Source organism: Penaeus monodon, chromosome 4 (assembly GCF_015228065.2).
Source record: "Penaeus monodon isolate SGIC_2016 chromosome 4, NSTDA_Pmon_1, whole genome shotgun sequence".
In the NCBI taxonomy this organism is placed as follows: Eukaryota; Metazoa; Arthropoda; class Malacostraca; order Decapoda; family Penaeidae; genus Penaeus; species Penaeus monodon.
In genome coordinates, this window is record NC_051389.1 from 3,057,027 (window position 1) to 3,083,266 (window position 26,240).

Below are 26,240 nucleotides of genomic sequence, written 5' to 3' on the forward strand. Positions count from 1 at the left end.
AGTTTGAAAGAATATAATCTGAAGGTATTAGATGTTATTCAATAGAAATGTATGTTTATGACGGAAAAGGCAACCGTTCTTTCGAGATAAATCTTTAAGTGTTTTATCTGCTGAGACAGCGTAGAGACGGGGCGCAATAAGTTAACTGGTTTAGGCCAGTAGGAACTTGCCAAACCTTTTTTGTTGCTTTCTATGCCTCGCTTGAGTCATTAATTAATATTGGGGAAACGACAGCATTGGTTACCGATGCATCCTATCAATATGGAATAGGACAGCGGGGTACCTTACTGAGTGTTATTTTGAATATTGAAAGGCGTTAGTTGCTGGTAACACTTATAATGCGGAAATGGTAGAAAGACCGAGGAAATGGGGCATTGAGTTCTACCCAGATCGACGACCAGGATGCCCACTTGAGTAGGGAATAACGCCTTCGAAGCTCCTACGATGGATACCTACTTACTCGAGCATGCAAGTCACCGAAGGAATACCGTGTGCGCGTGTTCGGACGATGGGAAGGTGTGAGTTACCCGTTCGCCATTAATAACGCGATTTAAAAGCGTATATTACTCAAATGCGATGCGTAAAACTCCCCATTTCCGTCGACGCCGGAAGTGCGGAAGTATTCGTTAAAGAATGCACAATCGGGTGATTTGGGGAGATAATGTTGGGAAATTACGGTTGCGTTATCACGAATTGGCACCCCGGTCCACTACGTTTGTCTGAGCTGAATCGCTGGAGGTTGAGGGACGCGCTACGTACGGCGAGCCTCAGTATCAGTTCGGCAGTAGTGAGGGAGAGTGTATTGCTCATGGTAGCGCCTTCTATTATTTGTTATTTGCGACTATTACGGTGGAATGGTGATCCTTTTGCGTCGTAGTATATCAGCCACTCTCGAAAGGCAAAGGACAGTCGTAGAAAAGACTTAGAGCCCATATGTTTCGATATTTTTGGCATGCTTTTTTTTTTTTTTAATCAGTAGATTGTTTTTAACACAAAGCAGTGAAGGTACCGGGATGAATGACCATAATATTGACGAGCGGGCGACACCCAAGAGAAACAGGTGTTAATGCAAGTAAATGTCCATATTACTGATGAAAGGAAAGGAACAAAAACAAGTATATTTTATTCATACAAAGGTTAAAGATTTTTTTTTTTTGCACGTTGCAAGAGTAGATCTATTACCTCGTCCGAATGTTGCTTTCGAGGTTATTATTATCGCGGAAATCGTTCAGAGCGGGGTATCATGCATGCTTGTACGATCCGTAGGAATTGGTTCAAGTAAGCTAAAATCTTAGAAGACAAGTATACGTATTTTTTTTTTCAGTAAGAACATACATATATCTTTCTTTTCCTGTTTGAAAGTATCCAAAGCGCCAGTCAGTCCCTCGGTGCTAAGTTCGTAAGGTCTTCGAATCCCCTTCTCCTTCTCTTTCTCCCTTTCTCCCTCCCTCTCCTTCCCCTTCCTCCTCTGTTTCTCCCTTTCCCTCTCCTTCCTCTTCTCATTCCCCTTCCCCTCTCCCTTCTTCTTCTTCTTCTTCTTCTTCTTCTTCTTCTTCTTCTTCTTCTTCTTTTCTTCTTCTTCTTCTTCTTCTTCTTTCTCTCCTCCTCCTCCTCCTCCTCCTCCTCCTCCTCCTCCTCTCCTCCTCTCTCCTCCTCCTCCTCCTCCTCCTCCTCCTCCTCCCCCCTCTCCCTCTCTCTCTCTCCCTCTTTTTCCCCGTCCCCTTCCCCCTTTTCCTTCCCTCTCCCTCTCCCCTTCCCTCCCCCGGTCGTCTTCACATCGGCGAGGTTCCTGAAGACGCGGAGCTTTCTCCTGCGCGCCTAGGTTTTCCCTGCAGATGTTCGGAGCTCCGGGGAACCGCAGAAGGCGTGCGCTCCAAGTCTTTCTCGCCCGCACTCTGTCTGACTCGGGCCCGGGGGTTTCTCTTCATTCATACGTCCGTCTGTTTCTTTTTCTTTTCTGGTTCGTGTATTTGTCGACTTTTGATTCTTTTTGATCTGTTTTTTTTGTTGTTGTTTTTCTTTCTTTTTTTATCTTGAGGGTTGGGTTTGATTGCGTCGTTTATTATTTTGGAAGAACGAATGTTGAGGGAAAAAAAAATATGTCGAGGGTCTTGAAGAAAGAACAATTAATCAGTGTGTTTGTTAAAAGCCTTGGAAGTCTGTTTGGCGAGGGAGGTACACTTAAATACGCGGCTGTTTGAGGAGGGTTCTGGCGTTGTCGCGCTAATGTACTTTTTTTTATCTTATTTTTTATTTTATTTATTTTTATTCGCGTGGTTGTGCCAATGAAAGGGTTGTCCGAAAACGCTCGTTGTCCGAATTAGAAAAAAAAGAGTGTAAACATGGCCTCTTAATTACCTGTTATGCCCATTCCCTTGTGTACAGTTCTAAGCACTTTTAGTTTTAAAAAAGAGAAAAGAAAAGAAAGAAAGAAAGAAAAAAAAGACCGTGAGTGTATTTGTGTCGTTGAGGAAAAGCGAGGAAAGAGGCGAGGAGGAGGCAGGGAAAGGCCTCAAGTTCTGTCTCGAGGACGACCTATCCCCTCGAGTACATCGCCATGACGTCCATTATGAAGATTTACAGCAAGGCCACCAAAAGGGTGAGTACTGTTTGGGGACGTGTTTTAGGCTGCGAGTTTTTTTCCCTTTTTTGTAATATTATTAGATTTTAAAAAATGTTGGTGTTTGTTTTTAGTCTTTGAGTGTTATGTTTTTATTATTATTTTGGGGGTGGTAAAGTTTTTCATATTTCTATTTAGATTTTTTAGATTATATATATATATATATATATATATATATATATATATATATATTATTTATTTATTTATTTTATTTATTTTTTATTTTTTTTTTTATTTTTTTTTTTGTATTTATTTCTCTTTATCGATGTGTTTGTTGGTATGGTTAATAGAGTTTTAGTTCCTTCAATTTCGAAATAGAGTGATTGGTGATTTCACTGACGGGGTGAGGGGTGAGGGGAGGAGAATGAGAAATCTACTTGGTGTTGTCAGTAGCGTTGTCAGTAGTTTAAAGATAAAGGACATCGACTTATCTTTCTCCCGATTTTTGTCCTCATCTTATCAGAGCCAAGTCCTGATTCAGAGAGTATGAGAGGAATGTCGGGTGATAAGCGAATCGATAAACGGGAGGAAGGGGAAAAAAATGAATGAATCATCATCGGTTTGACGTTAAAAATAAAACGCTTACATTGGCCTAAAGGGAAGCTCGTTTCACCCTTTCGTTTTTCCCCCCGGCGGTTAAGCTAAAAAAGAAAGAAAGAAAGAAAGAGAGAAAGAAAAAAGAGAAGAAGAAGAAGAAAGAAAGAAGAAGAAGAAGAAGAAGAAGAAGAAGAAGAAGAAGAAGAAGAAGAAGAAGAAGAAGAAGAAGGAAAAGAAGAAGGAAAAGAAAAGAAAAAATGAAAAGAAAGAGAGTCGGCTGTGAAGAAAGCACGGAGCAGGTGACTCGGCGCTGCGAAAGACTCGTAACAGCTGTGCCGGAGTTGTGTCAGCAGCGAGGACTTTATAACAGCCTTATCGTTTATATCATGTCGTCTGCAGCTGTTTTCCACTCCCTCCTGTACGGCTCTCTTGACCTTCACGCTCGGTTATCAGATCAAATTATGGGGTAAAACGCAACGTGGATGAAAAGGGATATATATAGGTAGGGTATTTTCCCCATCATCTGTCCGTTTGGAAATGTGTATTAAATCTATGGTATTTGAGTCTGTCTTGGGGAAGGGGGGGGGAGAGAGCAAGTACCTTGGGGGCGGTTAGTGAGGCTAATGGATTGTCTTAATCAGGAAAGGGTCATTAAGGTGCGAAGAGGTAATTAACGAAATTGGATGGGGGGGGGGGAATGCCAGGTAATTGCTCGCCCCGAACCTTCGCTCATTATTCGACTAATTCCTTTATCTTGATTTGATTTTACTTTCGCGCACTGATTCAGTAAGCGGGAGGGACGTTTCGCGGGGACACTGAAGGTCGCGAAAGTAAAGTAACGGGGTTGGTTTAAAGATGAAAAACGGTTTTTTTTTTTTTTTTGCAATTGATTGTCGGGTATTCTCTCGTCTGACTGGAAGTTGCTGGGATTCGCTCCGGGAGGAGGTTGAGGTTGGGCTTTGCTGCTTGCTTACTGCGTGGCTTACGGGCTTGATGCGTGGGGGTGGAATTCATGATGATAGTTGAATGTGATGCTTGTCTGGCACGTCGTTTGATCGTTAATCACAGACCAATCGAATCAAGTTAATATCTACATCATCATCATCATCAAATAATCACATCATATCATCTCATCATCATCATCATCTCTCATCATACATATATCATTCACATGTATATGTAATCCATCGTACATCGTCTCGCGTCACGTCATTCACCATCAGTAATCAGCGTCACGTCATCACATCAATGCATCGATCATATGTCATCATTCATCATCACCATCACATCACATCACGCACACATCATCAGCATCCTCGATCATCATCATCTCATCACCTATCATATCATCATCATATACTCTATATCACATCATAGTCTCATCCTCTTCCATCCCTCTCTTGTCACACTCTACATCTAACAATAAAACGACAGCACAAAGCGCGTACCTTCACCTTCTAAGTATAAAGGCAGTACTATTATGATCAAGGTTAACCCTTCCTCGGCTCCGTCTTCGCTAAGGCGGAGTAAAGGCTGACTTCACGTTTAAGGCCAAGTTAGGGATTTATGTATGGTTAGGTCCCTCCTCCTTGCCCCTTTTGTCTTCTTTTCTCTTGCTAGTTTATGTCTTTTCTGCTTATGTCCTCTTCTCTCTTTTTGTCCCTCTCTTCTCTTTCCTCTCTTTCTCTTTCTCTTTCTTTTCTCTTTCTCTTTCTTCTCTTCTCTTTTCTTTCTCTTCTCACTTTTCTCTTTTCTCTTCTCTTTTCTCTCTTCTCTCACCTCCCTTCTCTTCTATCATTTTCACTTGGTCTTCATCCCCTTGCCCATCCCTTCTTACTGCTTTCCTCTTCTCTTTCTGCCTCCACCTCCCTTCCTCTTTCCCCTCTCTTCCCCATTCCTTTTCCCCTCCTCGCCCCTCTCCTCTTTCTGCGTCTTCCACTTCCACCTTCCATCCCTTCCCTTCTCTTCCTTGTCTATCCTACTCTCCTCATTTGCTTCTCCCTCCAGCTCCCTCCTTCCTTCCCCACCTCCCCCCTCCTGCCCCCACCATTCCCCTTCCCTCCACTCCCCTCCCCTCCTCCCCTCTCCGCCCCCCTCCCCCACTGCACCTCCTCCATCCCGCATCCCTATCCCCTTCTCTTCCTCCCTTGGCCTATCCCCGTCCCGCACACTTCCTCTCCGTCCCTGTGCCCTTAACACGCGGCAATGACCTTCCACTTCTTCGGGGAGTAAATGCGGGGCCCTGTGCTTCCGGAGGGTCGGCAGGAGTGTGTGAGTGACCTTGGCAGTGAGTGTTGCTTACTACTTAACTCTCCTTCTCTTCCTTTCTTCCTTCCTTCCTTCCTTCCTTCCTTCCTTCCTTCCTTCCTTCCTTCCTTCCTTCCTTCCTTCCTTCCTTCGTGACGCGTGTGTACTCTAGAATTCTTTGAAACGGTGATCATCATTCTCAATCGCATTATGTTGTTATTATTATTATTATTATTATTATTATTAGTAGTAGTAGTAGTAGTAGTAGTAGTAATTTGCCGAGATCTGTGGCGTGCGATTGGCGTCTCCAGCTGGACAGAGCGCTTGAAGCTTCGTCACCATGGTTACGAGAAGGAGATTTTCGAAGGGGCTTGTCTCCGTCACGCAGGTGTGGATTTTGGCCATGTGTTGGATTCCCAGCCAAGTAATTCCCTACTATTATTACCATTTATTGTTATTTATATATGACTATTTGTTGTCGGAATTTAGAATTTTCCTATGTCTCTCTTTTTTTTTTTAGAACTCCCGTGTTTTTTTTCTTATTATTATAGGACGAAAGCGCTGAGCATCTGGTGCCGTGACATGTTTTGGTGTCCTCCGTCTTGCTTGGGAAGCTTGATCGCAAGCACGGCGAGATTGTGTTATGCTTCTTCTTTTACGTCAGGCAGCTGGGTCGATGACGTAACTCCCTTTCGCAATGTTTTCTCTCTTCGTATTTTTCCCTTTTTTATCGTAGATTATCCTTTTTATAGGCAAGATGCTTTCCATACGAGGGCTGGTGTAGTGTGATTCCTTGACGGAGGTCGGAGCGCGGGACAGGTGCGAAGATGACAGGTGCTTGGGTCCGACAGGTAGATTTATTTCCTACCTGTATGACTGCGGCCCATGTAAGAAGGAAATGGAAGGTTGTAGGTTGTGGAGGTTGGCAGGGAGGGGGAGGGAGAGGGGAGGGTCCAGTGGGCGGGACCCTCGCTCTCCTGGGGTGCTTTTAGGTGAAGGGGAAGGGGAAGAGGAAGGGGAGGAGGGAGGGGGGACAGGCGAGGCATGGTCCCGAGGCATCGCTTGACGGAGGAAGGATGAGGCCGATTACAAGGATCTATGGGGGAGGGATTGTAAGGAGGGAGTGTCCGCGTTATTAGGCTTGTCCGAACCGCATGGTTTCAACGCGCTGGCTTGGCGATAAGATGATAATAAGCCACAGATGATTCCCCTCTGAGGCGGCGATGACGGACGCCTCTGGCGGCGATATCACCATCAACAGGAGATTGAACCAGGAATTGATCCGGAGATCGATGCCCGAGGAAATTGCAGCCACGGGGGAGCGTCTGGCTGAGCGCGGCGGCGAGGACGGAGGGAGGCGACGCGGGTCCACGAGTGAAAGGCAGAAGTGCCTGCAGATGACAGCGGACAGGCAAGCAGGCAGGCAGACTGGTGACATCGCGGGAGATTGCCGCCTGGCCGAGGAGGAAGGAATGTTGCGGCGCAGTGAGAGGCATGCGGCTGCGGTGCGCTCGATTCGCGGCCGACATGATGCTGACGGAGGACCCGGGAGCGTGACATGTGCGCCGGTTTCTCCTGCAGGCGAGGAAGAAGGAAGAAGGAAGGAAGCCGCTGCTTGCATTCTCTTGTCCCAGTGGATGAGGCTCTCCGGCCGCCGACGACTCGGGAGGGAAGCTGCTTCTGGCGGCTCGCTGGTGCTGGGGCCCGGCCGGCTCAGATGCTGGCGACGGAGAGCGTGGCTTCGGCCAAGCAAGCAGACAGGACGGACTCGGGCTGGCTGGCAAGTGAACAGACAGACAGACAGACAGACAGACAGACAGACAGACAGACAGACAGACACAGATAGACAGACAAAGTAGACAAGTAGGTAAGCAGGCAGACGGACAAGTAGGTAGGCAGGCAGGTGTACAAGCAAGTAGGCAACTGAACAGCTAAAGAAGCGGTTATCTTGGCCGACAGATGAAGTCAGCCGAGGCAGAGATATGACAGGCAGTAAACACAGATAAACAAACGGGTATGTGGAACCCAGATAAACATGCACAAAGCCACACTCGGGCCATGCAGCTGACAGGCGGGCGGCCATGCATAGTTGGCAGGCATAGCAGGTGTGTGGAGGGCGCTTGGTGGCCGAGCCTGGCAGCGATGACACAGGTCCTGGCATGGGCGAGGCGGCGCTGCATCCATAATGAGGCCGAGACCCACTGCAGCGTCGCCGTATGGAAGTGCTGGTTGCCATGGTGGTGCTAGTTGCTATGGTGGTGCTGGCTGTCATGATGGTGCTGACTTTCATGGTGGTGCTGATTGTCATGGTGTTGCTAGTTGCCATGGTGGTGCTCGCTGCCATAGCGACCCAAGAAGCGGCGGGGTTCAGAATAGTGACTCCGGAGACGGCAGTCGGGGTCGTGGCGCTGGCGAGTGTGTGGTTTATGGCGGTGGCTGTGGTGGCGGAGCGAGTGCAGCGTCACCGTCGACCGGCAGGTGGGTGATGGCGTCGACGAGGGAGGAGACACCACGAAGGAGGGCGAGGAGGGAGGAAGTTCAAGATGGATTCGTCAGGGGGTCCGTGTGCGATGGAGGAGAAGGTGGTGGTCATTTTTAGGCACTAAGGATGCGTTGATTGGGGAGAAATAGATGTTTTTTTTTAGGGACTAAGGATGCGTTGATTGGGGAGAAATAGATGTTTTTTTTTTAGGGACTAAGGATGCGTTGATTGTGGAGAACTGTACACGACGTGGTTGTAGTTGTAATCTCTGCGCAGTGGACAGGTTGGCAACTATTGAATATAATTGCAAATATTTTCATAATACTTGTTAGATCTTTATTTCGAATATCAGACATTTGTTCAAGAAGTTCATGACAGATCTCAATATTATAGAAAGTAACCTGTCTGGAATGGCTATAACATATTAAAAAACATCAATAACATGAAATTCACAATCACCCACTCAGGAAAAAAAACTGAGAATAAAACAGAAGACGGAAAACAAAAGGAAGATAAAGGAACCGAAAAAAATAGCGAAATAGGGGCGAAAGAGGAGAGGAAAAGGCGGTGGAATGTGGCAGTGCAGACGACCGGCGTTATTACTGCTACTCCAGGAATGTCGGAAGGTCGGCTGGGACGACGCTTTACGACTCCGAGAAGAAGGCGGGGAGAGGGGGGCGGTGGGGGAAGGGAGGGGAGGGGAGGGTTGAGAGGGAAAGGGAGGAAGGGGGTGAAAAGAGAGGGAGGAAGGAAGGGAGGGAGGAGAGGGAGGGAGGGAGGGAGAGAGATGAGGGAGAAGAAGGATAGGGATGGAAGGAAGGAGGGGAGGGGGAAGGTAGGGAGGGAGGGAGAGAAAGAGGTGAAAAAAGCGGCAGGGAAGGAGGGAGGGAGGGAGGGAGAGAGAGAGAGAGAGAGAGAGAGAGAGAGAGAGAGAGAGAGAGAGAGAGAGAGAGAGAGAGAGAGAGAGAGAGAGAGAAGAGAGAGAGGAAGGCGAAGAGAGAGAGAGAGAGGGACAGAGATGCAGACTGTTAGGCAAAGAAGACATGATATTGGAGAAAGTGCTGTAAAATAACAAGCTGGGTGAAAAGGAATTAAAAAAAAAAAAAAAAGAATCCGCACGCACAACGGTCAGCGAAAAGAGGTTGAGAAGCGTGGCGGGCGGGCGGGCGGGCGGGCGAGTCCTGCCTGGCGAAGGCCCCGAGGAAGGGCGTGAGGGCGTGTTGGCTGGGCGAGGGAGAGCTCAGAGGGGCGCGGGAGAGGCTGACGAAGGGAGGGAAGGGGATGCGATCGCAGAGAACCACAGCGGAATGGTAGAAATAGGGAGAGAGCGATAACCGGAGAACCAGGCATTGCTGGAGAGCTGATGGTTGGGGGGCGCGTGCGCTGGGAAAAAAAGGGCGTTAGGGTTTTATTTTATTTTTTATCTTTTACTTTTTTGTTATTTATTCATTTACCTATTTATTTATTTACCTATTTATTTATTTGTTTGTTTGTTTATTTATTCATATATTTGAATGTTATTTTTATTTTTTTCGTCCTGGCGGGTTCAAAGCGCGGCGCAGGGACCCGGAAAACAAATAGAACAGAGGAAATGTAAAATGCCACATAGAGGTGGACGGTGCATCTTTCGTGACGAGAAGCCAAAGTAGGTTATAAAGGCAGGCATAACGCAGGGATACGAGTGTGTTTGTGTGCTCGAAAGCTGCTATGGTGTCTCCTGGCGCATCTCACTTTCTAGGCTTCAGCGCGGCGAGAGCGGTTGGGATGGAGGGGCGGGCGGGGGTGGGAGGAGAAGTGGGAGGAGAAGTGGGAGGAGGAGGGAGGAAGGGGTTGGGGAAGGGACTAAGGGAGGAGGAGGAACGGGGAAGAAGGGACTAAGGGGGGGAATGGAGGAGGGAGGAGGAAGGTACGGGATGGGGAGACGGAGGATGACGCTCTGATAAACTTGTCCTTTTTTTTTTAATCTGACCTAAATCGACCTTAATCGCTTTATGGACTCGTGGCACTCATGGTACTTAGCGAACTGAAGCTGAATGGGGGTTTCCGAGTTGCACGGATGGCTGGGTTCATCCGCGGGCTTCCTTCCAGCCGAGATGAGTGGACGCAAAGGCCACCTGACCCACATAACACCTACATGCTCACAAACCCAGATACACACGCATACGCAGGTACTTTGATGGCACACACGGTTTATGCTCAGCGGTCTGTCATGGAAAGAGAAGATCCGGGTGCGTACACATGGCTGCGTACTGACGCACACAGGAGCCGATGTGCGCACATGCCCGTATATAAAGGTGCACACGTATTCGCAGACTCGCAGGTTAGCCTACTGTATAAATACCAAAAAATTCCCGTTTGTTTATGTGAACAAATCGTAAATATACGAGATCCGTCCTTCTATAAATCATTTCATTTTTATATAATCTTAGTGTATAGATTTCTCACATTGAGAATCTAGATAAAAGAGGATTTCGGAAGAGACAGACGCGGATAGAGAGAGAGAAAAAAAAAGTAGACGAAAAAAAAGGAAAAAGAAAACGAGAGAGGGGAGGAGAGGGATAGAAACTTTTGAGGGACGAATGGTTAAGGTAGGAGGGGGTGGGGAAGGGGAGTGAGGGGGTGGGGGGAAGGTAGAGCTCGACTGTAGGTCAGTGACTGCGAGGTAGCCGTTTGGGGACTCGCTAGCCCGTCCACTCGCCGCTGTAGTACGCTGCCGTCACGTAGACCTTTCCTCGCAGCCTCATTTGGGATGGTTGGTCTTAGTTTGCCTGCACTCGAGGGTGATGTGAGGGTGGAGTGATGTCAGAAGGGTGCCGAGAGCGTGTTGGCAAAGGCGTGATTTCATTACTAGATTCATACGCTTCCTTATTCTGTCCTGTTTGTGTGTATAAGCTGACATTTCTTGTTCTTTTTAATTTTTTTCTGTATGTATGTCTGTCTCCTTCCCATTCTCTCTTTCTCTTTCTCTTACTTTCTCTTACTCTCTCTTACTCTCTCCCTCTCCCTCTCCCTCTCCCTTCCCTTTCCCTCTCCCTCACCTTCTCCCTCCCGTTTCTCGAGTAAGAGATGATTATCAACACGATTATAAGCTGTATGGCCGGTGAAATATAGGTCTATCTAATACTAGACACCAGATACCTTATGGGAACAAACACTATATTTTTTTTAACTCGCGGGGAACAGTAATCTTAGTTGCCTCACCACATCCCAGGAGATTCTTGCGATAACATGCTAATAAATTTTCTCGTCTTGTTGACAGGCAAGAGCATTGTACTTTACATTGTCTCGTGGATGGAGCGCAGATGAGGAAGGAAATGAAGATGAATAGAAAAAGAATAGAAAGCATTAGAGTTAGAATTGAGTAGAATTAAGTTTAGTGGTATTGGCATTAGTGGAAATGTTAGTGCTGAGTAAGCAACAAGCCCCGTTTGGAATGTCCGAAGGGCTGTAAACCCGATGTGTCCATCAGAAAAAAAAAAACTAACAGTTGAGTGTGGGAAAAAATGGATGCTCTTTATTTAATGATTGTCGGTGAGTTGCGTCGCAGAAAAAAAGAGAAAGGGAATCCCCTGGGCGGCTCTAGTCACAGGAGAGAACCATTAAGAGGAAGGGGGGAAGAAAGTCTGCATGTGGTTGCATGGGAAGCGAAGAGTACGGGATCGTGGGAGACTTTCGGGGGGGGGAGGGGGGGGAGATGGAGGCTCCTCAAGGCGTTGGCTCGCGGAGTACGAGATGACAGTCGCTTCTGACGAGGCATCTTCGGCACCGCCTGACGAGCACCTTGGCAAGAAGAAGGCGCCCGCGAGGGAAGAGATGATGGTAATGACGCAGTAGATCATGATGATGGTCGTCATCTCGTGTCCCTTTGAGGCGTGAAGGTGACGCCGTGACGTACATGCAAGATCTGCGCGCGCGACGCGGCTGCGACACGCGCCGGCTGAAGGTGCACGAGGGGGGTGGGGTGTGCATGCTCGCGGCGCCATGCAGAAAGGGGAGCAGGAGGCCTTTGCAACGGTACATCCGCCATCGCTCCCTCGGGCCCCGGGTTGCAAGCCGCGCATGCGCATCAGCACGTGCTTTCCTGCCCGCCCTCCCGCCTCGCGCGCGCGTGCTTTGAGGGGCGTTTGGGACATCGCCTGCCCCGCGCGGCTCGGACGCTTCTCGAAACTCGGATGAGGAAAAGCTGCTTTTTTAGGCGGAAAGTAAAAGCATAGGTCGGGGAAGGCGATGCACGCGGAATGGGGGGGGGGGGTGTCCTCTTGGCTTCGCAGTTGCTTGGTCGCTTCCCGTCACGGCTCCCAGGCCCTCCCTTCACACTTTTCCTTTTTGCATCCTGCTCCGTCCGCACTTGCGCTCTCTCTCTCTCTCTCTCTCTCTCTCTCTCTCTCTCTCTCTCTCTCTCTCTCTCTCTCTCTCTCTCTCTCTCTCTCTCTCTCTCTCTCTCTCTCATTTTTTCTCTTTCGATTTCTTTTGTTTGCTTATCCCTTGCTTTCTTTTTTCTTCTCTTTTGCTTCTTGCTTCGCCTGCTTCCATCTCCTCTTATCTTATTTTTTTTTTATTCATGAATTTTTCGTATTTCGTTCGCCTTTCTCTTGGTCTTTGTTTGCCTTCCTTTCCAGCGTTCTCTTGCGTCGGTTCTCGTTCGGTTTGTTACGTTCTTCTGTTTTCTGCGGTGTTTTCTCCTCTTCTTCTTTGACTGCTTTCTATTGCTTTTTTTTGGTTGTTCTTATTCTTGTTCTATCCATTCTTCCTCCTTCTCCCCCTCGTCTTCTTCCGTTTCCCCTCTTTCTACTTTTCCTCCTCCTCCTCTTTCTCTTCTTCTTCTTCCTCCTTCTCTTTCTTCTTCTTCTTCTTCTTCTTCTTCTTCTTCTTCTTCTTCTTCTTCTTCTTCCTCCTCCTTCCTCTTCCTCCTTCCTCTTCCTCCTCCTCTTCCTCCCCCTCCCCCTCCTCCTCTTCCTCCCCCTCCCCCTCCCCTCATTCTTCCTCTTCCTCCCCCTTTCCTTCCTCCTTCCCCCCCCCTTCTTCCTCAACTTTCTACGTAACTTCCTCAAGCCTTCGAGTGACAAGCGACGTCTGTGTCGTTATCTATTATTGCATCATTATTCCCGCTCTTCTTTGCGCATTCTCTCCGTCTCCGATCTTTATCAAGTGTGACCTGTGGCTTGTTCGTTCTCGGGCCTCGCGCCGTGTCCTCCTTTTCTCGTCATTTTCCTGTTTCCTCTTCTTTTCCCTGTTCGTTCGTCTTTGTTTTTTTTCCTTCTATTTTTGTATTTCTTGTTCGCTTGTTCCCTTTTCTGTTTTTTTTTCTATTTGTCATTATTTTTTTTTCAGTTCTTTTCGCTCTTTTGTTTTATCGTTTTTTTTTATTCTTATTTCTGTTTGTTCGTTTTTTTCCGTCGTTTTCTATCCCGTTTTCTATCTGTTCTTTCGTTTCTATTCCGTTGTCGTCGTTTTTTATTTCTCTTATTATCTATTTGTTTATTATTTATTATTTATTATTATTATTTATTATTTTTTCTGTTATTTATTTCTCTTCATTCACTTTCCGTTCCAGCGTTTTCTATTCCTTCGTTTTTTCTGTTACGTCGATTTTTTGTTCCTTCGTTTTTTTTATGCTTTCGTTTTTTTTTTCTTTTCCGTCGTTTTATGTTCCTTCGTTTTTTCTATTCCTTCATTTTTTTCTTTTCCGTCGTTTTCTATTCCTTCGTTTTCTCTCGTATGGGCTATGGGCGAGGCATATGGCGGTGCCCCCCCCCCATGCCCGATGCCCATTATAGTGACGCTGGAGGCTAAAGGGGCTTCACCATCTCCTTCGACTTTCTCACGTGGTTTCTCTTGGGGATTCGTTCGTATTTATTTGTTTTGTTTACCTTTGTATTTGGGATTTTTTTTAATGGGTGTTTCTTTGGTATGGGTTGGCTTGGTCGGTTTTTGGAATGAATGGTTTATGTAGAAAGTATTTTTTTATCTTGTTTTTCTCTTCTCTATTCTCTTTTTCACACCCTTTCATTATTCACCTCCCTCCCTCTCCTCCGTCTCCCTTTTCTCCTCCTCCTCCTTCTCTTCCTCCTCCTCCTCCTCCTCCTCCTCCTCCTCCTCCTCCTTCTCTTCCTCCTCCTCCTCCTCCGTCTTTTCCTCCCATTCCCCTCATCCAGACAAAAAGTTATTTTACCGTCGTTATTTTCCCGATTTTCTTTTTCCAAGGTTGCAGAGACTGGGTACAGGTCATGGCACTCGTTGCAAAATGTTCTTATCAAAGTAAGAGAGAGAGAGAGAGAGAGAGAGAGAGAGAGAGAGAGAGAGAGAGAGAGAGAGAGAGAGAGAGAGAGAGAGAGAGAGAGGGAAGACGGGGGGAGGTAAAAAAAATAAAAATAAAAAAGGGGGGATGGGGTCTTAAGTAAGTTAAGAACCTCCCTGTCTCGTAGAAAACGCTCCCTTGATAATACTCGCAGCTCAATGATACCCGGAGTAATTAAGACTTCGAATTGCCTGGCTAATTAGGCAGCATTGGAGCGACAGATCTAGCACTTGGGTCTTTTACGAGCGTGAGGGCGGGGCAGGTGGGGGGAGGGGAGACAGAAGTGGGGGAGGGAGGGAGGGAGGGGAAAGGGGGTGAGGGAGGGGAAGGAGGGAAGAAGAGGGAGGGAGAAGGGAGGGCAGGGGAGGGATGGAAGGAGAGGGAGGGAGAGGGGAGGGAGGGCAGGGAGGGGAGGGAGGGAGAAGGGAGGGGAGGGTTAGGGAGAGGGGATGGGAGGGAGGGAGAGAGAAGGGAGGGCAGGGGAGGGATGGAGAGAGAAGGGAGGGAAGGGGAGGGGTCGGGTCAAGTCAGGTGAGTCTACACTACTCAAGCGCCGAGTGAGGTGCGTGACTGATGCTGGTGTTAACTCGTTAGGGAGAGGATATGTACATGTTTTTCTTTTTATGATTTATTTTTTTCTTTCTCATTAGGGATGTTTTCTTTTTGCACGGTTATGGTTCTTATATTCACTCTGTGGTTGTTGTTGTTGTCTGTTTTTTTTTTTCTTCTTGCGTGTTTCAAAGTACCTTATTTGTGTCATTTAACAGCGAAGACTAAGCTAATCATCGGAGCATTGTCCGTCCCCTTCACTCTCCCCCCACCGCCCCCCCCACCTCCCCCCCCACTCCCTCCCTCCCTCCCTCCCTCACTCCCTCCTTCCCCCTAAGTCCATCTCACACACCCCTCCCCTTCTCCCTCCCCCTTCCCCCTTTTCCCCTTGACCCACCGTGACCTGGCCGCGGCGTTGCTATGGCAGCGTGAGTCTTTGACCTTAGGGCTTTGTTGTTATCGACGCTGCTAAAAGGCTTCGAGCGGTGCTGTGGTGGCGGGATGGTGCGACGCGGCGCTTTCAGTGAACAGGTACAGTGAAGGGTAGAGTGCAGAGTAGAGTGTATAGTGAAGGAGGATGTGGCAACAAGGTCCTCCTCGTCTGGGGATTGCGCCGTGCTTGCATCGCGCGCCATCTGTCGGGCGTCTTTGTAAGCTGGCAGCGATGACGCAACTTCGCTTAATCAGGCGATTTGCTCATTGTCTTGAGGCTCGCTCGCTCACGGGAACAGGCGCCCGCGGGAACGGCGTTGCGACCGAGGTTTTTGCGGACGGAACGAGGAGCACGATCTCTCTTTGTGACAGGGGGGCGGGATTTAGCTGGGACTCACGCGGACGTAATAGTGGCGTATTCGCGTCTGCAAATGTGCGTTTGTGTATGCGGACGTATTCTTTTTCCCCGTTTCTTTGTTTCTTTCTTTCTCTGTCAAACAGACAGTATGTCACACCAAGAATATCCATTGTAACAAATGGAATCAAACCAAACTTAACTTAACTCTCTCTCTCTCTCTCTCTCTCTCTCTCTCTCTCTCTCTCTCTCTCTCTCTCTCTCTCTCTCTCTCTCTCTCTCTCTCCTCTCTCTCTCTCTCTCTCTCTCCCTCCCTCCCTCCCTCCCTCCCTCCCTCCCTCCCTCCCTCCCTCTCCCTCTCTCTTTCTCTCCTTCTCACTCTCATTCTCCCTCCCCCCCTCTCTCTCTCTATATATATATATGTATATATATATGTATATATATATGTATATATATGTATATATATGTATATATATATATATATTCCCTCTCCCTCTCGCCCTTTCTCTCTGCCTCTCCTTTCTCTTCTTACTCCCCTCCTCCCTGCCTTCCTCCTCCCCCTCCTCCCCCTCGCCCGCCCCGTCCAGACCCTCTCGCGGGCCAAATCGCGGCGCAGATCGCTTCGACGAGACTCGCGCCCCGGCGTTGTTTATTCCGTCGCCGCACGCTGATTGTTGGCACTTCATTTGCATGCCCGAACAGCGCCGTTTCCGTTTCCGGCGACCTTCGCAAAACGAGGGTTGGCGGCGGCAGAGGTGCAGAGGGAGGGACATCCTGGTTGGGCCGATGTCACGAGGCGGTTTATGTGGTGGTGGTGGGTGTCTTGGGTTCTGGTGTGTGTGTGTGTGTGTGTGTGTGTGTGTGTGTGTGTGTGTGTGTGTGTGTGTATGTGTATGTGTTGTGTTGTGTGTGTGTGTGTGTGTGTGTGTGTGTGTGTGTGTGTGTGTGTGTGTGTGGTGTGTGTGTGTGTGTGTAGGTAGTTTTTTTTTGGCTTGTGTGAGTTTGTGTGTGGTTTTGCTTTTTTCTGGGTATGTATTGGTCGCTTGATTATCCCATGCATGTTTTAGGCCATCTTTCACCATCAATTCCGCCTTTCCGCATTACCCCTCTTCCCTCTTTCCAGCCTTCTCCCTTTCTCCCTTCCCTTCTTCCCCTTTTCCTCGTTCCCTCTTCCACCTTCCTCTTTCCCCTCTTTCCACCTTTCCATCCCCCTCCATACCCCTACCCCTTTCCGTCATTCCCTCCTTCCTCCCTCCCCCTCCCCTTCCCTCCCCCCCTCCCCCCTCCCCCCTTCCCCCTTCCCTTCCCCCTTCCCTTCATGGCAACTGGGCCACGACGCCTGGTTATCTCGGAGCGCCTTGGCGTAGCATCTCGGCCGTGGGAACCCCTGCCTCGCGCCGGTTCCCTGGCTCCGCGACGCACGCTGGGAACCTCCTTGCTCTTGTGCCTTGGAAGGGGGAAGGGGAGAGGGGAGAGGGGGAGATGGTGAGAAAGGAGATGGTGAGAAAGGGGGGGAGGTGTTGAGAGGGGAGAGGCGGAAGAGGGGAGATAGTGAGAGGAGAGAGTAGAGAGAAGAGGTGACGTGACGCTGGAGAGAGATAGAGGGAAATGGGGGAAGGGGATCGATAAGGGAAGAGAGAGAGAGAGGGAGAGAGAGAGAGAGAGAGGGAGAGAGAGAGAGAGAGAGAGAGAGAGAGAGAGAGAGAGAGAGAGAGAGAGAGAGAGAGAGAGAGAGGAGGTGATGGATTGGAGTAATAAGGGGAGAGGGGGAGAGTAATGATCTCCAAAGTACTGGTGATTATGAGATGAAAGCGTGGATAATAGTCAAAAAAAAAAAATCGGAATAACTATGAGTGACGCTCATGTTGATGTGAAAAGTGTTTTTTTTTCGTTGTCGGTGGGCGGGAAAATGATGGACATTACCACGGCCGTCATACGCGAGCAGAGCGTAGTATGCGAGCGCCTGTTCGGGTGAATCAGAGTGTGGAGCGGCACCCTGCTTGTGCCTCTTGTTGCTGCGCCGACCGGTGTGCGTGTGCGGCATAGCATGCGCTGTCACCTCGCTGGAATGGGGTGGCTGTCACCTCGCTGGAATGGGGTGGCTGTCACCTCGCTGGAATGGGGTGGCTGTCACCTCGCTGGAATGGGGTGGCTGTCACCTCGCTGGAATGGGGTGGCTGTCACCTCGCTGGAATGGGGTGGCTGTCACCTCGCTGGAATGGGGTGGCTGTCACCTCGCTGGAATGGGGTGGCTGTCACCTCGCTGGAATGGGGTGGCTGTCACCTCGCTGGAATGGGGTGGCTGTCACCTCGCTGGAATGGGGTGGCTGTCACCTCGCTGGAATGGGGTGGCTGTCACCTCGCTGGAATGGGGTGGCTGTCACCTCGCTGGAATGGGGTGGCTGTCACCTCGCTGGAATGGGGTGGCTGTCACCTCGCTGGAATGGGGTGGTCTGGTGAGCGCTGTTTGGTCCGCAGGAAGAGAGAGATGTCTGGTTTCTTTTAGCGTCGTCATTAAACCTGTAGGCCTGTTTGAACTGCAGTGTAATGGGAGGTATTTCTCTCTCTCTCTCTCTCTCTCTCTCTCTCTCTCTCTCTCTCTCTCTCTCTCTCTCTCTCTCTCTCTCTCTCTCTCTCTCTCTCTCTCTCTCTCTCTCTGCTGAATAGTGATCGCAAACTTTTTAAAGTGAACATTAGTTAATCGGTTTTATGTGACGGTATTGCAGACGCGGGCCATTTAAACCTCATTTAGACGCGTAATTATGTAGTCATTTATATCACACGGGACCATTTGATTCGTAAATTAAAGTCACGCCTTTACCGCCTGGATTTTCACTTGATTCACGTGGAACAACAAAAGGTAATCAGCTGCTCGAAGGAACATATTGGCTCATTTACGGAAAACGTTTCAAATTTGGTTTGGATAAGGAATATGGAACGCCATTTTTTTTCTCTAATTCGCCTTTGTTCTGTTGTTTTTGTATTTTTTTTCGAAATTTATTTGATATATATATCCTTTTACCGTTGTCGTTTTTTTTTTATCGAGATTGAAGTTATATATATATTTTTTTTTTGCCATTGTTAATTTTATCGAGATTTAAGTTATGGATATTTTTTTTTACCAGGAAGTAACGGGTTTTGAGTTGATGTTGGTGGTTGTGGTGGAGGACGTCGAGGGTGGAGAATGTTGGAGAGGGACTTGGTGGGGAGAGAGAGAGAGAGAGAGAGAGGGCTGAGGTGAATGTTGTCTTGATTTGAATGTATACGAAGGAGAATGAGGGAGGGAGTGAAGGAGGGAAGGAAGGGAGGGACGGAGGAGGAATTAGGAAGGATGAGGGAAGGAAGGAAGGAAGGAAGGAAGGAAGGAAGGAAGGAAGGAAGGAAGGAAGGAAGGAAGGAAGAGTGGATGGGAGTTAGGGAGGGAAGGGAAGGGAAGAGAAGGTGGGAAAGGGAAGGGATAGAGTCGGAGAGGAAAGTTATTTTGTCGAGGAATCCGTCGCAGAAAATGAAGAATGGGCTAAATAGGTTTGAAATTCGTGTTTTTTTTCGTCTAAAATGACTTTTTTTTTGTTGCTATCCGCATTTGCTGGTGTTTGAAGACGCCTGTAACCGGTAACCTGATGATGTATCGTGCGCCCCCTGTTCAGTGCGCAGAGGTGGCCGGGTACGGTGAACAGGTTATGCTGGCGATGAACAGGCTCACTCTGTTACCATACGCTCGCCTGCTAATCTAATATAGCAGACGGGCTTCATGTTGCATGTAAGCTGTTGCAGCGACGCATCTCTTCGACAGCCAGGGTGGTGTGTGTGTGTGGGGCGGGGGTGACAGGGCGAGGTGTGTATGTGGAGGGGGAGGGGGGGTTGGCGTGGGACAAGTTGAGGCAAGTCCATTATGTAGATGATTGTTGAGCCTCTCCGCCTCCCGCCGGCATGGCAACACTGCCCCACACGGCCGGGCCTGGCAACATATTGAGGCCTTCTGGTCGAGGGCTTTTCCGTGGCTCGACGGGGCTTAGCAACATACCAAGCACTCGCGCTTAAGATCCATGCGTCCTCATGGCCGGCCTGGGTGTCGAAAGGACCTCTTGTCTCCCTTTTCCCCCATGAAGTCTGAGGTCCTTTGAGGGCTGAACGAGGCGCAGGAATCTCCTCCGGCCGGTCGTCGCGAGCGGCCCGGAACGCCCGACGGGTTCCGACGATGGCTGCTCAGTGTTGTCCAGCGGGTCGCGGGAAGGGAAGGGAGTGGCGGCCCTTCGCCCGGAGACACGGTAACGGCGGGAAAGCGAGTGGGTTGTATGATTGAATGAGCGAGCGAGTGAGTGAGGGAGTGAGTGAGTGAGTGAGGATTGAATGATTGTGTGAGCGAGCGAGCGCTGGCGACGACCGCTGGCCCTGCCGGAACGGAGCAGGTCTCGGTGGCGACGGAATAGTCGCAAGACACTGATCCTCCAGCAGAGCCTCCATCCGCAACGCCTGCTGCCGAAGGAGGTGACGGCGAAGGGCGCGAGGGATTCTGGGCGCGGGAGTGGGCGGGAGGGGGCGGAGGGGAGGGGGGGGGGCTAGTGTTGTTGAACCTGGACGCTCTGTTGACTGACAAGCCGAATTAATGGTGATATAAAGCCTTATTGAGGAAACAGTTGGGGCGAGGGGGAGGAGGGGGGGGGGGCGACGACATGTTTTCCTAGTGAACTTGTTTCCTCTGTTTAGGGTTTTGCATTGGAGAACCGGCCCCACTCCGATTCTGAAGCAGACAGAGCCTCGGAAGAACCGGATAACCCAAGATGGTTTGCGTCCTTCGCTGGGCCCGAAGTGGGGAGCAAATGGACTTTTGTTCCCACGCTCTTTGCTCGACGTATCTCTCTCTCTATCTATTTATCTATCTATCTACCTATCTACCTATCTACCTATCTCCTCTGTAATCCTTCTAAAACCATGACACTCCACTCCTTATCGGCAAGTGTCAAGTGTCAAGTTCGGCCGTAACTTCGTGTGCCATTTCTGAGCATGCGTTTTTCAGATTTTGAGGGAAAAAATGTCAATGATGTAGTTGGCTCCAGAGTGATTGCCAGGTACCACCAGCTGTCAGGATCCGGGTGACAGCGCCGTGTATTGAGTGCGAGAGAGAGAGAGGGAGGGAGGGAGGGAGGGAGGGAGGGAGGGAGAGAGAGGGAGAGAGAATGAGGGGAGAGAGAGAGGGAGAGAGAGAGAGGGAAAGGAGAGGGAGAGGAGAGGGAGAGAGAGAGGGGGGAGAGAGAGAGAGAGGGAGAGAGGAGAGGGAGAGAGAGAGAGGAGGGAGGAGAGGAGAGAGAGGGAGAGAGAGGAGAGGGAGAGGAGAGGAGGAGAGAGAGGGAGAGGAGAGGAGGAGAGAAGAGAGGAGAGAGGGAGAGAGAGATGTAATCTGGTGTTGGAGTTGTTGATTTATGAGGGACGTTCTTACAGTGCGTGTAATCTGCAATGATGGTAGGTTTATGGCCTTGGAGCATGATCGCTTCTCCATATACGTAAGAAGATCTTTTTTTATGGTACGATACACTTACATTAGATAATTCAGTTCCTTGACGCGTGATTGAAGTTGCACAACAATTCACTGTTACGGAACCTGTTGCAAAGTGCATATTGTGTACGGACCAGTGTTCTTCCTATTACCTATTGTGGATCAAGAGAAAAGCTGTCAGTAACCGAATAAAAAGAGCGAAAGTAATCTCTCAATAGGCCTCCCCGCGTCCGATTCAGAGGCGGAACGAAAGCGTGACGGCGGAGGCGGCCTCGCGCGGGCGGAGGGGCGCGCCGGAGGCTGCTGGGCCGCCGCTGGACCCGCCCGTGGCTGCCGTGGGAAGCTGGCGGCGGGAGGCTGAGGGAGGCTTTCTCGAAGGCTGATGAAAAGAGAGAGAGAGGGGCAGGAAGGCTTGGCGTGGGGCAGGGGCAGGGGCGTGGCGGGGGTAGGGGTAGGAACAGGGACAAGGGGGGGGGCGGGCGAGTGGGCGGAGAGGCGGGTGGACGCATGCTCGATGGCGAGGGATGCGAGGTGATGGCCTGACAATGGCGTGCGTTCGCGTCCTCGCTTCCTCTGGTTTGTGTTCTCTCGCGGTTTGTTTTTCTCAGCCTCTATTTTATTTGTTAGACACACGCACACGCGCAAACGAACACACACACACACATACACACACACATACACACACACACACACACACACACACACACACACACACACACACACACACACACACACAAGCGATGGCCATGGAAACCCAGGAGAACAGACGTTCATTCCTCTTCGGCGAGAACGGGAGAACAGAACGAGATCGCGTGTCGGGGTGTCGGGTGTCGGGTGTCGGGTGTCGGGTGTCGCAATCCCTCTCCTCGGACGGCCGGCTGTCGGAGTGCGGCAGCCCGTGCACCCTGACCCATATCCGATCGTGTATGAACAAGGTCAAAAAAGGTTATCCAATTAATATTAATAATATTAAAACCTTAGGACGGGTTTTCGCCGCGCCGGGAGCGGTGGCCGGCAAGGTCGCTTCTATTCCGAGGGGGGGAGGGAAATAGGGGGAGGGGGAGGGGTGTAGCGAGATGGAGGGAGAGGAGAGGGAAATAGGGAAGGGGAGCGGGGGGGGGGGAGGTGATTCGGCGCATGGAGGGAAGGTCTGTGTGTGGGATGGGGGGAGCCTATTCTGTTTGGTTCTGACTGCCTGTTTGTCTGTCTGTCTGGTTCTGACTGTCTCTTCCCTCCTTCTTCCCTCCCCTCTTCCCTGCTTCCCTCTCTCCCCTCCTTCCTCCTTCCCTCCTCCCTTCTTCCCTCTCTCCCCTCCTCCCCCCCTCCTCTCCCTTCCTCACTCCCCCCCCCCTCCCTCCTTTCGGCCTAAATAGAAACACGCACGAGGAAAAGGAAGGATAAACAGTAGGCATGACGTAATCTCGAGATCAGCACATTTGTCCAAAAATATATCCTCTCCCCCCCTCCATACCCCCTCTTTCCCCACTTCGTCCTCTTCTGTCTCTCCCTCCTCCCTCTTCTCCCTTCCCCCTCTTCGCCCTCCATCGCCCCTTCCTCCCCTCCACCTTCCCCTCCGCTCCCCCCCAATACTTAACCCGCGCTGGCATTTGGAGGGCGCCCGGGGGTAGAAAGTGCCACACTCACCTCGCAGTCACGTCTCTCCCCCCTCCCCCCCCCCACGTCCCTTCCGTGTGACTTCGTGTTCTTCGTCATTTGCATATGCAGATCGTGCTTGGTGGGGGTGTGGGGGGGGGGGGTAAAGGGTGTTGTTGTCGATTGCGTCATTGATAGGGTTTGGGTGGGTGGGTGGGTAGGGGGGAGAATGGGCGTGGGGTGTTCGGGCGTGAGAAGGGGGTTGGGTTGGCAGTGTTGGGTGTAGGTGATGCCTCGTGGTTGATGGGGTTCAATGACTTTGTGTGGTTGTCTCTGTGTCTCTCTTTCTCTTTCTCTCTTTCTCTTTCTCTCTCTCTCTTTCTCTTTCTCTCTTTCTCTTTCTTTCTCTCTTTCTCTCTCTCTTTCTCTTTCTCTCTTTCTCTTTTTCTTTCTCTCTTTCTCTTTTTCTTTCTCTCTTTCTCTTTCTCTCTCTTTCTCTCTCTCTCTCTCCTCTTTCTCTCTCTTCCTCTTTCTCTCTCTCTCTCTCTCTCTCTCTCTCTCTCTCTCTCTCTCTCTCTCTCTCTCTCTCTCTCTCACACACACACACACACACACACACACACACACACACACACACACACACACACACAACACACACACACACACACACACACAATCACAATCACTCACAAGCACACAGATAAACCATCACCTGTTCCGGCCCTCCACTCGTGAGTGGCGACCAGGGTGGCGGTCAGAGTGTGTGAGAAAATGAGTGCAAAAGTGCGAGGAGAGAGAAGGCCGTGACGTAAGAAGGAGTTAAGAGGGCGTGGCGGTGGGATGGTGGGCGTGGCGGGAGAGAGGCGAGGGGCGGGGCTAGGGGGGGATGAGGGGTGGGATGGGAGTTGGAGAGGGAGAGAAGAGAAGAGAGGAGAGGTGAGGAGAGGAGAGGAAAGGAAAGGAAAGGAAAGAAGAGAGGAGAGGAGGAGAGAAAGAGAAGGGGGATGGGAGAGGAAAGGAGAAGGAGGGTGAGAATGGTGAAGGAGAGGAGGAGAGGAATGAAGAAAGATAAGGGAGAGGGGAAGGAAGGAGGGAAGGAGAAGAGAGGGAGGATGAGAGAGAGGGGAGAGGGAAAATGGACAATATAGGGCAGAAAAGAAGGAAAAGGATGGAGAGAGAGAGAGAGAGAGAGAGAGAGAGAGGAGGGCCCAGAGAAGAGGAGGCTGCGAGAGGCTCAGAGAGGAAGAAGAATTGAGAGAGAGAGTAGGGAGGAAGAGATACGAGAGAGAGAGAGAGAGAGAGGAGAGAAGAGAGGGCGTGTCATGGGCGTCGTAGGGAAAAGAATTTGATCGCAGAGAAGATATAGAATGTGATAACTGATACGAATGGAAGCAGAAGCGAAGGAAGGAGGAAGGAAGAAACGAGATAAGGATATTGTAGAAATCGAGAGAAGCGCCGCATGATGATAAGGGGAAAGTGCGGGAGGCGGAGGTTGGAGGGCATGAGGGAAAGTGGCAGAGGGGGGGCACGCGTAGGTTAAGGAGAATACATCTTAATCAGAATATAAATAATAGAATAATCATTTCAAGAAGAAAATAAGATACCATGAGTCTGTTTGTCTTTTCTTGGCCGGAATAATGTCACTCGCCTTGACTAATTGCAGTTCTCTCTCTCCCCACAGGTAAGCAAGCAAGCAAGCAAGCAAGCAGGCAGTGATTTGGAGCAAGCAGTGGTCTTCTGCAAGCATTAGGAGTCCCTTGCTTCGTTTCTCCGACGTAGATAGACGTGTCTCAAATGCGGACTTGCTTCTAGACGCAGTACAGTATATGACCTCGTTTTCCTGCGATATTCGTTGCTTTTTTTTTTTCCATTTTTTTTTTTAATGGTCGACTCTCATTGGCAAAGCGGCTCGTCATTATCTGCCTTTGTTAATTGTAGGCTGTGGTGGCGATCGCTGTAAAATGTTTATTGTCTTGGTGTGTTTTCTCTTCGTAAGATGGTACGAGCAGAATAACCATGTGTTTTTTTTATTTTTTATTATTTTTTTTTTATTATTATTATTTTTTTATTCGTATAGGTGAGTGTGATTTTTCTTTTTTTTTATTAGTATAAGTGGGTGTCAGGTACATTTCTACTTTTCTAGAATATTAGTATGAGTCAGAGTCGTGCATATACCTGCTTTTGGATCTGAATATGAGTGAGAGTCATGAGCGTTTCTGCTTGTGTGTGTTAGTACGAGTGAGAGTGAATGCCTGCGTGTGTGCATGTCCTCCGTGAGTGCGAAGGAAAGCGTGTTGTGTGAATCAGGTGACCTAAGCTCCCCAGCCTGGCGAAAGGTCACGAGCAAAGAGAGTGGCTTGGCATGCGACCTTTTGTCCTGGATCCTGGAGTAAAAGTTTCCTAAAAAGCATCGCGTGGTATAGGCATTTCCATGCTCAAAGCACAATGACCTCAGGTTCCTGTTTGCATTGTTGCGAGACTTAAGACACACGAGATTTCATACGTAATTCCAGCATGCATAGAGTAATATATACGTACTTCAAGTGGTACATGTATACATACGTACGTACATACGTACATATATACATCATCCATCCATCCATATATACATACATATATGCATACTTAAAACATACAGACATACGAGCATACAGACATACATACATACATAACTCCTAGAAGCACAAACGCATAGACATATCTCCTTATATATTTGTTTACGTAATAACTCCTGCGTGCACGAAATCATTCATTAAGACACCTCCGCGGACAACAAAGATTGAGCGGAACAATAGCTGAAGCGTTTTGTAACCGCCCTCCCCCCCTCCTCCTCCTCCCCCTCCCGCTCTCTCCTCATCAAGACTTGTTTACGACCTGTCACCTGCCGCCTCCGCACCTGCCGTCTGGTTCCAGGTCTCTGTGACACCGAGGGCCAGGTGAGCGCGGTTCGAACCCCCGCCGCCTGCCCTGCCCGGGATGACTGGCCACGCGGCTGAACTCATTGTGAAATCGCTGCTGTAATTGACTGCTTTTTTTTTTCCTTGGCATTACTCGGGGAGCGATGACCGAGCGGTCTGGGTTACTAGGGGATGGCCGCCGCGCCTCGCCCGGCGCTGAGCAGCTTCCACCTGCGCTCCCCTGGGCTCCGCAGCGCAGGCGGCGTCGGAGCGCGAAGGTCCGGCGGGAGACGGCGCTGGGGGAGCGCGCCCAATCGCGGCTCATTCAGGCGGGCGACGGGCGCCGCTGGTCGCCTCCTGAGACAATGCGACGCGGACTCGGCCAAACGAGCGTCTTCAGAGCCGCTTGAATTGGATCTCGGGAAGACATGCACGCACTTGTGAATACATACATGGAGGGGGAGAGAGAGAGAGGGAGGAGGAGGGAGGGAGAGGGGGAGGGGAGAGAGAGGGAGAGAGAGGAGAGAGAGAGGAGAGAGAGGGGGGGAGGATCAGAGAGAGAGAGAGAGGGGGGGAGGGGGGGGAGAGGATCAGAGTGAGAGCGTGAGCCCGAGTGAGTGAAACAGTGAAAGTGAGAGTCCTATCCCCGTCGGCCTCCGAGTGACCGCCAAGGAGTTTCCTTCCGCCGCAGCCGAGCCACAGGAGCCGAGCCGCTCCTTCTGTCCGCCCGGTTTCG

The 26,240-nt window shown here is 49.8% G+C and overlaps 1 protein-coding gene across 2 annotated transcripts in view; it reads left to right on the forward strand.

Moving 5' to 3' along the window:
* Window positions 1-711: 711 nt before the first annotated feature.
* The window catches only part of LOC119568290 (rhophilin-2-A-like), a 75,427-nt gene continuing 49,898 nt past the window's right edge, over window positions 712-26,240 (forward strand). The window contains exons 1-2 of one of the 2 annotated variants that reach the window (XM_037916751.1): window positions 712-811; window positions 2,386-2,599. In XM_037916751.1, coding sequence (XP_037772679.1) covers window positions 2,558-2,599 — 42 coding nt within the window. In that variant the 5' untranslated portion in view covers window positions 712-811; window positions 2,386-2,557. Of the gene's footprint in view, window positions 812-2,081; window positions 2,600-26,240 lie in introns of those variants that run through there. The other variant, XM_037916757.1, reaches the window with a different exon arrangement.